This window comes from Mus musculus, chromosome 7 (assembly GCF_000001635.26).
Source record: "Mus musculus strain C57BL/6J chromosome 7, GRCm38.p6 C57BL/6J".
Lineage (NCBI taxonomy): Eukaryota > Metazoa > Chordata > Mammalia > Rodentia > Muridae > Mus > Mus musculus.
Genome location: NC_000073.6, coordinates 49364275 through 49378774, shown reverse-complemented (window position 1 = coordinate 49378774; position 14500 = coordinate 49364275). Strand labels below are relative to the sequence as shown.

The 14500-nt window shown below is 47.1% G+C and overlaps 1 protein-coding gene across 23 annotated transcripts in view; it reads right to left on the bottom strand.

Moving 5' to 3' along the window:
• Nav2 (neuron navigator 2) overlaps window positions 1-14500 on the bottom strand; it is a 651028-nt gene that overhangs the window by 231316 nt on the left and 405212 nt on the right. For 21 of the 23 annotated variants that reach the window (XM_006541297.4, XM_006541300.4, NM_001111016.1 and 18 more), the window contains one exon: window positions 6406-6458. In XM_006541297.4, the coding sequence (XP_006541360.1) occupies window positions 6406-6458 (53 nt within the window). Of the gene's footprint in view, window positions 1-6405; window positions 6459-13641; window positions 14050-14500 lie in introns of those variants that run through there. The other 2 variants (XM_006541302.3, XM_006541303.3) reach the window with 1 other exon arrangement.

Genomic DNA, 14500 nt, shown 5'->3' with positions numbered 1-14500 from the left:
CACCGTGCCTAGAAATTTGATCTGATTACAGAGGTCCCTCTTCTGGCCCAGGAGGCTCTGTAGAGAATGAGGCTGAGAGACCTGGCGCCCAGAGGCATCTCAACTAGGGGCCACCTGCCCACGGCAGCCTATGAGTTCTCAGTGATAGGTTACCTCAGGCCTTTCCCAGAGACATTCAGACCCCTCCCATCCTGCTAACTCCTAGCTAAGCCCAATGCTCCTGTCTCCAAGGTCAATAAACATGGAGAACAAGGACTGGTGAGAAGGAAGGCACTAATTTTTTTTATTGGGTTTCTTCTCTGCCATATCAGTGAAGACCCCCAACTCTTCCTCCTCCTAGGTGAATAACCTGTGCCTAAATCCTGTTTTCATATGCAAATATAGATTTAGAAAAATCATTCCTCTGTCTTAAAGTGGTGGTGATCCCTAATATTGTCAGGTCAATGGGATTTAGCGTCACCAAGGAAACAAGGGCATCACTGTGTAAAAGCTTCTACATTGGTTTAAATGATGTAAGACTCATCCTGATATGGGTGGAACCATGACATGAGCTGGGGTCCCAGACTAAATAAAAAGGAGGTAGTGAGTTGAGTACCAGCATTTACCTCTCTCTGCTTCGGGAATTTAGGAACATGACAGCTGCTTTGAGCTCCTGCCTCTATACCTTCCCCAACATGATGGCCTGGACGTTCCAACTGTGAGTCAGATTAGTTCCCCTTCCTCGTTGCTTTTCTCAGGTATTTGTCATCAAATTGAGAAAAGCAACTAATACAACACTGTTGAGAACTGCATTCAACTAAGTGAGCTCAAAGCACGTGGTACCAGGGAGGGAAATCTGATGGTTGACCCATGAGGTCTTTTTCTCTCTCACATTTCCAGAGAAGGAAGTAAAAAGCTGACATTAAGTGGATTATCAGGGCCACCCTGTTAAGAAGGGACTGGTCCAGGAGTGACTGATGACAAGGCTGGACACTCTGCTGGACGTGTTTCTGTGACAACTTGTCTACGTTGACTGTCATCTGTAGATCTAACCATACTGAGTGATGACCATGACCAGCACACTGATCATCCTGTGTGTGCTGCAAAGCAATGCTTGGAAGAAGGTACGGTTCCGATCCAGGAGGTAACAGGACACGATCCTCAGAGCTTCAGCAGCATACCCTGGGACACGGCTGGTGACCTCAAGGTGCATATGCATTGCAACCTCAGAGGCCAGAAGGAAAAGGAAGCCCTAATCCAGTCACAGAGGAGAGGAGAGCCGGAGCGGACACTCACTGCCTTGGCCTGTGCTGCCTTCCTCTTTTAGCTCTGTCACTGTGTCTCCCCAGGTGCTGGCCATGGGAAAGGTTGGCCAGGGTGAGCCTGCCCTAAGCTGCCTACTTCTCTTGGAGCAGCAACTTAGCTCTTACCACTTGTGAACGGGGGGGGGGGTCTACACACTGTGGTGGTGGGGTTCTTCCCTTGGAAGTGTGCTAAGTCCTGCTATCCCCTCATCTGTACTTAAGTGCAGACTCCGACTTGGGAACCTAGATATTAGCATTTTCTACAGGGCAGGGTCAGGAGCAAGAGCATGCTCTGAGAAGGAAGAGGGGTGTTGGGTTAGCCTGAGGTTTCTGGAGCTCTAAAGGACACTGGGCCAATCTCTGAGAGCAACAATCTGCTAACTTGTATGCAACATTCTGGGTCTGGGTCATTACCACTTGAGGAAGAGAGAACTGGCAGTTTTCCTCCAATTTCCCAAGTGTTCTTCATCCTTAAAGACTTGAACCACTAAATGATGGCATCAGCATCAGTGTCATCACCATGGAAACCATCAAGGAGGCAAGGGGAAGGAGGGAACAAGCTCACCTGTAGGCTGCAAAGAGTGAACAAAGGGTGTCTACCCAACACTCTAACAGTACCTGCAGCAAACACTGTCCACCTTAGTGTATTTGCCATCTTAATTATTGTCAACTATTGTAGTGAGAATTCTGGTTTCTTAAAATAATAAAAAAAAACCCAGAAATATCATGGGAATATGTTTTTCTTTTAATCCCAGGTGTGGGATATGGGGCTGCTTCAGATTGTCCACAGCAGGAGACTATGATTTGCCTCGTGCTTTAGCAGGGATGTGGGTTTGCCAGCTGCAGATAGCTTCTGCGAGTGTATGATGGTTGGAATGCTGGGAATTTTCAGAGGCTATATAAATGCTAGAGCCATATAGAAGGGGATGGTGGGCTGGTTGGTGGTTGGATGCTGTTGGTTGCAGTTTGTCAAGTCATCGTCATTGAAGAGACAAAAAGAAAAAATTAGATATTGTGATGGAAATGATCAAACTTGCTCCAAGGAATTTGACACCCTAATCAGCAGGAAATAGCCTAATGATATGGTTGCCCCCTTTCCCCTCTATCCTTTTTTCTCTTCTCCCTAGTGTTAGGGGGTTGAAAGGGTGGAAGAAGAGGGGTGGAGAAAGGTAGAAGAAAGAACCTGCAAAATAGCCAAAAATCAAGTTACAAACTATCACAATTTTCATTGCCTAATTAGTTCACACACACACACACACACACACATACACACATACACATGCACACATAAAATTTATGTGAGTTATTATCATTCCCACTTCATAGAACAGGAAACTCAAGGCTTCAAAGATTAAAAAATTAGTTCCAGGCCTCAGAACTGAAGAAAGACGTTAAACCTCCTGGCTTGTAACCCAGGCAGCCCTCAGGCTAGATATTCCAGGGGGAGAGAAAAAGATTCCCAGAGACCCACAGAGCGGCCAGTAGGCCACTGGAGTGGAGGCCAGGTTGAAGGGAATAGCAGGTGTTAAGTCCCCTCTCTAAAAGGGCCCAGCTCTATGCCTCCCCTAAAGGACGACAGAAAGCCAAGTTGCTTAAAAGAGAAAAACACTGCCTGCCACTGGCTCATCCAAGGCTCCACAGGGAACAAACCCCCTGAGGTCTCATGGGGCATTTTGAGTTCTAGGCGAGAAGGAGTGACCCAGTGGCCGCTCAGCACCCGCTGGCCGAGCTCCAAGAAATGTTTTCCCTTCCAAAGTAACACTTAATTCTGCTGAACAAATCCTTTGAAAACCAAAGAGATGCCCTCTTGGTTGCCATGGCAACATCACACAGACAAAAACATTTCTACCAGCTTTGACGCACGCACACACAAACTTACTAAAGGGTCAATAGGATATGTTTGGTCCGAGGGCAGGGGCTGGGGGGTGGGGTGGAGAATATTTCTAGAGCTCTATGTCCAAGGATTTGGCTCTAAACGATTCAAAGTTAGACTGAAGTTAACAAACTTCATAAGAACAAGCTGAAGTCAGGCTTGCTCTGGACACATCAAGCCCTCATTCTATCAACACTGTCAAGTTTGTTTTTGGAAGGGTTATGGATGCTGGAAAATGAGGGTGGAGTCTTGGGGATAGTACTGAAAAACCTGCCCCTTAGACTTCTACCTGCAAAGGGCAGTGCCACACCAACCACAGCCAATCTGAAGGACCGAATATCCCAGCACAGAAGGGCTTAAAACCAAATACCATCCAGGTACATGTTAACGCTGACGTGAGAAATCAACAATTCCTTCCAGCTGTTCCTAGACCCCCCATGACTGAACTGCCATCAAAGCTGACAGCCTTGGATCTTTTCCTTCAGAAAGCTTTACTCTGAGACTGATCCCAGAAGCAGCAATCTAGGAGGTAGAAAAAGCAGGAGACTTATCCCAGGCCTGAACTGTCCTCCATGCCTATGAGTTCTGCCATACCCTGGGCTCTTCCAAGCCATGCCTTTTACCACAGAACAGCAGGACAAGAGCAGACACTTGAGGCCTCAGATATGACCTTCCTGGGGGAAGGGTGGGCTCCCGAGTCCTAGCGTCCTGTCCTCTGGTCTCTTGCCCACACACCTGACTGTCCTGTGAGGAGAGACCACTTCTTGCTGCTTGTTACTCACCTGCCGTAGCTCACCAGGAGACACTTTGTGACTGTTTGCTGACCGACAGGCCATTAGGATGCAATGTCATGTCTCTTGTGCCCCATGGCACTACCCCTGGAATTCCAGCCTATTTGCAGTGTCTGTTCTTACTAAGAAAGAGAGTGGGACTTTGGGCTCTGGTGTGGTTAGACAAGAAGCTAGCTGTGGGCAGGTCACTGGAAACAGAGGCAATGGTGCCCTGCTTTCCAGGCTCGTTCCTCCTGCGAAGCTCACTGACCAGCTGATGAATCAGCCCCCTGCTTGGAACACTTGCTTCTCTTCAGCTGCATCATAGAGGCTCCTGGTGGATATTCTTCTTCCATATTTTGGGAGAATCACTCACCCTCCCTGTAGAATATCTTTTGCAAGGTCTCACCTCACTGTGCGTCATCTTCCCTTTACCAAAACTGCTGGTGTCAGTGATGACAGCAGCAGAGGGTCATCACTGATCACCCTAACTAGAGCCCAACAGGGAGATAAACTTATTAGGAAGCTAGAGATGCTGGCTGGCACATTCTCGAATAGTACTCTGGCAGGAGTATAGACACTTTCGCTCTGTGAATGTTTCCATGCACATACATGCATGCACGTGTGTGTATAGGCACACATATTCAGTCAGTCAAAGCAACACCTCACTTTCCATATGAGCTGGTGGAACTGGCATGTGCACTTGTCACTATCTTAAGGTACTGTAAAGGACAATATGTGGCAAACACATCGCCACCCTCTCCTCATCTCCAACAGAATTGAATGGCTATCGTAGACATTCCTCATCTCCCTGGGCTCACATTATGTTTGCTGAACCCTTCTCTGCTAGGTTTGCCATAAAGCTGTCTGCCTCCCCACCCCAGACTGGGACCAATTATCACAGGCAATTATAGGATTTTATACTGCTGTTCTAAAAAAGAAAAACAGAAAAAAACCCACACTGCCCTCCTCCTCAGTACTAACATAGCTGAGCTGTGGGGAAGCCACAGGATTGCTTTGCTCTTGTGATAGTATTTATAACAAACACATTTGAGGATAAAAATAAATTTGCCCAGAAGAGTCTGAGATGGTAGCATTTCACAAGCTTGAGAGTAGACGTTAATGACAACAAGCAGCATCGTCAACACACAGGGCAGGACATACATTTGGACCAAATAAAATAAATGGCTGCCTACCTTCAAATGTTAGCTCTATGTGCATGACACCAGGCTAGGAGAAATGAATTTACATCTGTCCTAGAGAGAAGGAAGGGACGCCTCTCTTTCACACGAAGACTGCCTCATGTATGTAAAATGCTCACACTGAAATTAAGTCTTCTATTGTCCAAACTTTTTCAATTATTAATACACTAGACAGCTGCAGAAGCACTAGTAAAAATAGCAGCCAACCCTTCCCAAGAGTCAGAGCTGTTCTCAGAGTCCTGGCTGGGGATTTGCCTACATAAGGAATGGTTGGTCTATGGAGCAAAAAGCCTCTAGGGGGCTCACCAAAGAGAAGGAACTTGTTTCAGGATGTAAAGTGGAAAATGAGACTTTGACACACACATGTACACACACACAGTTGTATATATACACACACACATGCATACTTCTTTATAATAACAATAGGTTCTATGCATTTTAAAAAGTTGTCTACAAAGGTCACCTCTGTCCAACTCTTCAGGATACAAACAAGCCAGAACATTAAAGAGTTTAAGAACTGCCAGGCACTCTGGAATCTGTGGAATCTGTCAAATGGTGGGGAGTCGGGTGGGGATGGAAAAATACTTTGTTCCCTTCTTTAGATTTCTGAAGCAAATCCATGTCCAGATATTCGGACATCCTACCAGACTCTGACAACAAGGTACTCTCTGAGTGAAACACTGAGTTCATGCAACACCGGCCACCATTCTCCCAACACCGATATTAATATGAACTCAAGGACTTGGCAACATGAGGAAAGAAAAGACTTAAAGATTAATTTTGTATTGTAAAAGCTTAAATACATCACACTCGCCAGGACATCACTCGTCATGGTTGCTGAGAAGAGTTCAGAAGAAGCCACTGTCCATTTTCCACTTAATACCACAGTGCCAATTGCATGTCCCTCTCCCCTTTACAGACCAGGGCACATGTCCCACCCTGATCAGCCAGATCCCATCATCCCACCTGGGCCTCTGCACCCTACACAGGCATCGAGCCATAGAGGGTCCCATTCTATATGACTTCTTTTAATATAAAGAATGTTTTGTTTTTGTATCCTGGCTATACAGGCATCACAAACATTTTTTTTTCACAAACATTTCTTAGTGAATGCCAACAAATATGTCAGAAGCAGAAAGCACAGCTACTTGGGGATGGAGGTTGGGGAATTAGCCCCATGGAGCAGCTTCTGGTGTGAATGTTTTTCAAGCTGCTCAGGTCTTTCAGAGACCATGGCCTGCTAACCTTACACAAATACTACCCACAGACCCACTTACCATTTGCGATCTGTTCTTTGGACAGCCATTGATGTCTTCAATCTTGTCATTTGCTGTAAAAGGAGACACAAGTTAGCAAAACAAATAGCAGACAGGAGTCCAGCCAAGTCCGAAGTCTCACACTGGGGTCCGTCTGAATGAGGCTGTGTGTGAAATGCTGAGCTGCATCTAGCAAGCTTTGGGACTTACTCATCGAGCTGCCATCCTCCAGGGACAGCTGGGGTAAGGTCATCACCACTTCAAGTAGAGACAACTGCACTGACAATCATCTTGCCTTGACGGGGAATGGTGGCAATGTCTGACCTGAAGGACAGTGAGCTGCGGTTGCACGGCAGGCTACAGACACAAGTTTAACTGCAGCTTCTCCACAAAGGTGGGGTGCTTCTGAGAGGACTGGCCCACTTCTGACTCAGCAGGTGGGGACAGAAGCCAATGAAAGCTGCTCAAAGCAGCTGTAGCCAGAAGTACTAGTATTGCCCTTGGGCGCTCTGACTTCATGCAGTGGAGGCAAATATGGAGATGGAGAGTCAAACCCCCAAAACACCTTAACCAAGACCAGATAGCAAATCCAAATAGATCAGGGTGCACACATGCTTGAAGTGGTACCTTGCTATGGGAAAAGTAAAAGAAAGGGGGGGGGGTGCATTGAATGAACAAGAATCACATACTAATGAGGAGGGAAGATCCAGCTTCCTATGGTGAATACAATTTACCACACAGAAGCAGGAATTGCTAGGAAAATACAACCAGGGATATTTGTGGAGAGGGGACCAGTGGAAGCAGCAGCAGAAAGCTACGAACACTGCCTGTCTGCATCAGCTCTAGAGTTCCTCAGCTGTTATTCAGCCTCTCCAGGCCACAGATTCCTCCTCTATAAAGGAAGCTGACATCACCTTCAAGAAGAGCAATGAAACTGAGATGCCAAGGATACTGGTAAAATGTCACAGTGCCTGGTACACAGTAGGTGCTTTGCGTATCATTTGTTATGATATGACTCCCTGAGGGGTAGGCTCAGACACTCAGGTAGAGCTCCATATTAAAGAATAAGCCCCTATTCTCATTCCCTAAGCCCCCTATGTTACTGGAGGGAAATGTACACTGGGGTCTCTGCCCTCCAGCACTTTGTGCTGGCCTGACCTGATCCTTCTGATGTCACATGCAACATCCCCAACCCAGGCTTTGAGAGCCTGGCAGACATGCTGAGACTACATCTCACATTGTCCCAGAGCTCAAAACTGTCTGCAAAATCTAATTCCTCCCCTATTCCCTCAGATTTTTCATCAGACTATTATCACTATACTGGCTGTAACTTGCCCAGAGACGAAGACACTAAAAGACCATCTAAGAAGGATAATGGCACCAGAGAGTACCCAGGCCTTTGAGGACTTCAGAATGCTAGTCCTCCATCAGCTCAGATTACACTCGTGTTTTCTCTTGGGTTCTATCTTGAGAGAGACTCTCCGAGATGGAAAGTAAGCTAGAGGCTCCGAGCCAGCGTGGTTAACAGAGATTTGCTTGATATGTGCATGCCAACATGATTAGATGTGCAGGGTGGTGACCCACCAGGGAAATCTCCATCTTCAGAGATGAAGTTGAGGATTTTCAACCCTGCTTAATGTCAGGACACAGAGAAAGGGTTTTTTTGAAAGCCTTAAGACCAAATGAGTACCAAGAATAGGAGATTAACGCTGCCCAGTTGGCTAGGGATGTAAGTTAGGTAGAGGACTTGCCTAGCATGTACAAGGCCCTGGGTTCAATCACTAGTGGGAGAAGGGAGAGAGGGAAGGACAGTTCAATGAGCAGAATGACATTTGTTCTTTAGTTCACAAGAAAATATAAGTATCCAGAACAGATTGCTGTCATATAAACCCCATAAAAACAGAGATTCCACCTGCCTCATTTCCTACCATGACCCCAGAGCTAGGGCCATGCCTCGCATAGTAATCATTCAATAAATACTTGTCAAATGGAATGAAGAAATGAGTATTCAGAACATCTCAAGGAAACCAGGCTTTGCTGTCGATCTTGAGGCAGCTGTCCTTTTGCTAGTAAATACAGATGGACACACTGATGACAGGCAAATAACTGAATACCCTCAACAGATGGCAGTCCTTCACCCATGGGAAGTTATGGCGAGCTCACAGGCTGACCATGGACTCTCATATTTTAGAGTCATTGTGTGGTCCTAGCGGGTCAGCAGCAAACGTATCTCCACTGCATGGTTGCAGCAGCCTGAGTTGTGACTCACTGTCTGGATAGATGCACCTGATCCGTGTCCACGGCACTGGGCACTGGGTTCTGATCAGGGCCCATGTTGCTGGCTCCTCATCACAGAGCAGGATGCGGAGCTGGAATGCTTGGGGAGTGTGAAGGATCCTGTTAGGTGGAAATGAAAGCGTCTGGTCTAATGACTCCTCTAATTCTCGCTGGCAGTCTGTCACATAAATGCACTCATGGCATCTGTGATTTCCAACATCACAGCTCCTATGACCTAATACTGCCACTCAGAACAGTGAAAGTAAACCCACAGGGTGTAGCCTACTTAGCAGCACTCAGAAAGTCCACACAGAGATGCAAGTCAGACGGCTTAATCCAAACTCAAATTCTTAAAAGAGCAAGGTTAAGTCTTGGGCCACCTAGTTTCTATTTTTATATAATTTAAGTACTTCTTTAATTAAATTCCCAAATCTTTCTATGGTTGTCATAAATACTTAGCAGTGGTTCTGTTGGGCCTTTAGAGCCAAACACATTAACTTAGAGTAGGGGGTCTCTGGTTAGAACCACAAGCCAGATAATCAAAGAAGCATGCATTTGTCTGCCGAGTGCTTGGCCACGATTAGACTAGCACCTCTAAGATGCTATGGTAATGTATCTATCCCAGGGTGTTCAAGATATTCTTAACCTCACTTATGTAGTAACTTATTTGCACACAAGGTGGCAAGTTAGTTATTGGAAGGTACCTTTAGTAATGACAGTGGCATCAAACTCTGTGCCTTTCTATATCCCTTCAAAGCACAAAGTACATTTTAAAAGCTTGTGAACTTACGTCCTTAACCTCCCTGGCTACTGACAGTCCAGGCAATATGGAAGGAGTCACATAGCTTACACAGAGCCACAGAGCAGTGAGTCATTGACAGAAGGGGTATTGTCCTTTACACTGTCTCGACAGGATAGAGGGAGCAGAGGAAACCCAGAGTGAGCAGTCTAGAGGAGACAGCCATGTCAAGGACTCCAATGCTGGGGGAGGGGGGGCGGGGGAGGGGAAGGAGTACAGGGGAGGGAGGAGAAGAGGGGAGGAGAGAGGAGAGGAGGGGAAGGAAGTTACTCCTCCTGTGGGGGAGTAGCAAGGCCCTACCCAAGTGAGGGTCAAGAGGGATAGGAAAGCTTTCCTTGCGTGTCCTAGTATGAGTGTCTATGAATGACTGGTTAGTGTGACTCTCTGGGATATTTACAGCCTGAGACGGCTCACAGACAGAGACTATCTATCCAAGCTAGCTAACTCCTGTTGCACTGTATCCAATAAACAGGCTGACGTTTGGGGTTAGCAGTGGGAGTAGGTGTCCCCCATCAGAGTGTAAACCCCAACCAGGCTGCTTCCCTCTGCACAGCTGTCCTTCGTCTGTCCTTCCTTCATCCCTTCACACTCTTAGTCAGGGTTCCAGGACAGAAGCCACTTGGGACAAGGTACTGGGACATGGGGCATCCGAGACAGGGGTGAGAAATGAGAGCCTTTGAGCTCTTCCTGTTTCTAGGGGAGGATTCCCACATCACTTCCTCTCTAACTCTTCATCCGTGTCTTTCCCTACTCTTTTGTTTTCTCTCCTCCTCTTCTCTCACCTCTGCTCTTTCTGGTGTCACCTCAGAGGAAACAGAGCACACACCTTTTCCTTTCGACTCCCACAGATCTCCTGGCCATTTCCAGTGCTTGGCCTTGGCATGTGATAGACAGACAGCATGGGACTCAAGATGCTCATACCAGCAAGGGTCTAAACACAGAAAGCAAGCCCTTTGACATCAAAGCATCAACAGCAACACTTTCTGCCTACCGTCTAGAAGGCAACCTGCCTGGGGAAGCCCGGGTCATAAACAGCCCAGTGTTCAGACCTGGGTGTGGAGGGGGGTGCCTGGGGCAGACTGAGTAACATGGGGAGAAAGTCATTCCTGGTCTGGAAACAAGCTGGTTCTTAAGCTGATGCTCAGCATGTCCTATGCTGTACCCAGGGTTCCTGCCCTATGCTGCCCTATTGACCCTGCATCTCTACCCTCAGCTTTTCCTCATGGGCTCCTCTGTAGACCAAGCTGGCCTGGAACTCACAAATCTGCCTGCCTCTGCTTCCTGGATGCTGGAATTAAAGGCCTGCACCCCCCTCACACACGCGTGCGTGCACGCGCACACGCACACACGCGCGCGCGCGCACACACACACACACACACACACACACACCCCCGCCGCTCCTGACTCCTGTCTGCTTCTTGCCATCCCTCCTCCCATCTAAGTTGCTGTCCATTTTTCTCTCTCCCTCCTCCTGCCCTCATAGTTTCTACATAGGAACACGACACAGACACACACACACAGACACACACACACACTTAATGACTCTTACTTTATGTTATTATTTTTGACAGAGTCTTGCTACATTGTTTAGGTCATCTTGAGCTTCTGGGCTAGCCTACCAAGTAGCTGGAACTCCACAAGAGTCCTCACACACCTGGCTTGAATCACGTCAGAGTAAGCAATGCAGATCACATCCTGCGCCCCTCGTACTTCGATATGGATTTTCTAAAGGACATGGATATCATCTTCCATGGTATAATTATAAAACACAGAAAATTTAGTGTTGATACAATGCCAGTACTCCAATTTTGTCGACTAACTCAAAAATGTCTGAGAGAGCATTTTCTCCCCACTCAGAGGCTGCAGGCAGAGACCACACAGCCCATTTCTTGCCGTGCCTCCTCAGCCTCTTCCATCCTGGCATCGTTTCTCCCTTTGTCTTTCAAGGCGCTGATGCTTTTGGGAAACACAGGCCAGTTTTGTTTCAATTATTTTTTTTTAACAGAATGCTTCACAGTTTCGGTTTGTCTGTGATTTCTTGTGATTAGTTTCATGCGCTCCATCCCAAACTGAAGTAAGGTCATGTTCTTCCCAGCCAACCATCTCAGAAGGCCAGGGCTCCCATCCCCCCCTTACTGGGACTGGGATGTTGATCATGTGGTCATGATATGGGCTGGTAACCTCCCTACCCCCACAGCCACTAGGGTTCATCTTGCATGCATCCTGTTTGCATGCTCCGTACAAGATAAAACCTAGGTGCTATGGATCAGAGAGATTCTAGCCCTGCCCTCCCCAAGCCTTATCTAGATCCGGTTCTCAGTGTGGACCCCACCAAGAAGATGCAGCCATGGTTAGCAGCAACAGCAGCAGCTTTCTTCTGTTTAGCCCAGCTCCCTCTTCATCACTGTGTTTATTTGTAAATTTTCTACTTATTACCAGTATAGTCCATATTTTATTCCATTGTTATAATCTGCTGGTACCATCATTTCATTCTAACACCCTTAGATTTCACTGTTCTATGCAGCTCTGGCAGCCAGAACTGGTCCTTAGGAAACACTAAGGAAAGACTCTGCTGAATGAAAGAAGGACCACATGCGAATCATGTATCCCTGAGACCACTGAATCCACAGGCAGAAATTTAATTCCCAGTGTGGTTATATAGAGAAGTAGGGCCGATGTGGGATGACTTGGCCACAAGGACAAAGCCTTCATGAATGGGTAAGAGAGATCCTTGCTCATGGTTGTCACGCCTTCTCCCACACCACTCTTGCAGGGTCCTCTCAGCTTTTCCTGAACCTCACTACTATGTGCTGGACCCAGACAAAATTCTGACCTCCCAGGTCTAGAGAAGACATAGCCTAAGACCATAGTAGGCGGAATGATGGGGGTCCCTCTGATGGTGACGGGGTAGCCAGGAGAAGTATCAGAAAGAGCTGGACTCCAGAGGAACACACCAGCTCAAGGGTAGCCACTGGAGTCTAACACATCGAGAGGGTGACCGGTAGTATCCAAATTCTAGAAAACTCCCACATGGGTATACATATGCACACGTTGATGTCCACACAAATACACTCTATATTTTCTCATAGTGAGCACATAAAGAAGGGAATTCAGAGCTCAAGGGGAGGCGTCCTAGACAGTCCACACCAAGATCAGAAAGTCTTGCTCCTCGCCCATCAGGAGACATACCCCTGGATAGTGGCGTAGTTGACATTCGAAATGCTAGCCTGTGAAGGCACACTTTTCATGATGGCCTCTTAGAGGCAGAAGCAGAGGTATTTCTCTGAGTTTCCTGCCAGCCTCGTCTACATAGTGAGTTCCAAACCAGCTAGTACTCCATAGGAAGACCCTGTCTCAATACACAAAATGAAACAAAGAAAGTTCCCCATCAGACTCATGTGTCTGAACCCTTGGTTGCCAGCTGGTAATGTGTTGAGCCTTGTTGGAGGACGTGGGTGGCTGGGGTGGGGGAGACTTGAGCTTTACAGTCCAAGACTGCGTTTTCTTCTCCCTCTGTCTCCAAGTATGGACACAGTGTGAGTAGCCAGCCTCCTGCTCTTTCCACCACACCTTCCTCGACATGATGGACTTTGTGTGTCCTTCTGCAACTGTAAGCCAAAATAACCTCTTTCCCCTTTCAGTAGACTCCGTCAAGTGTTTTATCATAGCAACACCGGGGAAAGTGTGCTTCCTTCCCAGTTTCCATCTTCTGGATCTCTATGCATGCACAGAGCTCAGAAGTGTGCCCACGCATGGCGCTGTCAGGGAAACACCAGTGTGCTAGCACCTGACCTTCTCTGAGAAGCCCCCAGCCAGAGCTACCGTCTTCTGGAGCCTGAGGTACCCCCAAAATCTGTAGTTATACCATGAACAACCTTCATCTGAGAATCTGAAATCCAAACTGCCCCCAAATCTGGAACTTTCTAAGCATCAACCTGATGTGGCACATAGAAAGTTCCACACGACTAGCCTTTTGTTTCACATCCAAAATTATCTAAAAACATTGAATAAAGCTATCTTCAAGCTATGTATACAAAGTGCCTATGAAACTTAAGATTGCTTGTTTAGACTTAAAACATTCCCAACATATCACATGCATATGGAAGTCTATCAAAGCCCCCAAATCTGAAACCCAAAACACATGTAAACCCCAGCATTTGGGAAACTCTGCTGTTACTGACCTGAGCCTGCAGAAACACAGAGCAGCAGTTTAGTTCCAAGCGAGCCATTCATCTGAATAGACTCAGGGAAGCATCCGATGCTCCCGAGCAGTGATAAAGCTGATCGCCCATGTTCACAGCCATGCTCAGCAAACTGACAGCACACATCCTACCATGAGCCTCTTCTGAGTCTGTGGTGGGCATGATGAATCAGCCCTGACACTCGACATCATCTTCCTTTGCCTACTGCTCTAGACAGCTGCTACCGAGTGCTATCCCGGAGCACATCAAACTCACATATTTCTTATTTGATCTCCAACTTTCCTTTCACGAAGCACCCATAAAGAAAAACACGGTTAGCTGACCCACTTTCAAGTCAGAAAAACAGCTGGGGAGATGGCTCAGTCAGGAAAGTACGTGCCGTGCCAATATAAGGACCTGAGCTCAGATCTGCTGAACCCACATAAAAAGCAGGCACAGCAGTGCACGCCTGTGACACCAGAACGGGAGAGCAGACAGGTGGAAGCTCATTGGCCAGGGATCAATGAGATGGCCCTGTCTCAAAAAATAGAGATGGGTGAGGCAACAGAGATGGTTCTGTGGTTGAGAATACTTGCTGCTCTTGCAGAAAAGGTTCCTGAGTTTGGTTCCCAGCCCCATTTCAGCTGGCTTACAATTCCAGTGCCCTCTTCTGGCCTCAGGGAGCACCGCATTCACATGTATAAATATGCATACACACACACATAAGTAAAACTAATAACATAAAATCTTCAAATAGAGTAAACAAAGGTGGAGGGTAATTAAGGAAGGTACCCCATATCAACCTCTGGCCTCCACACATGTATATGTACATATACACATACACTCACCCCATGCACTG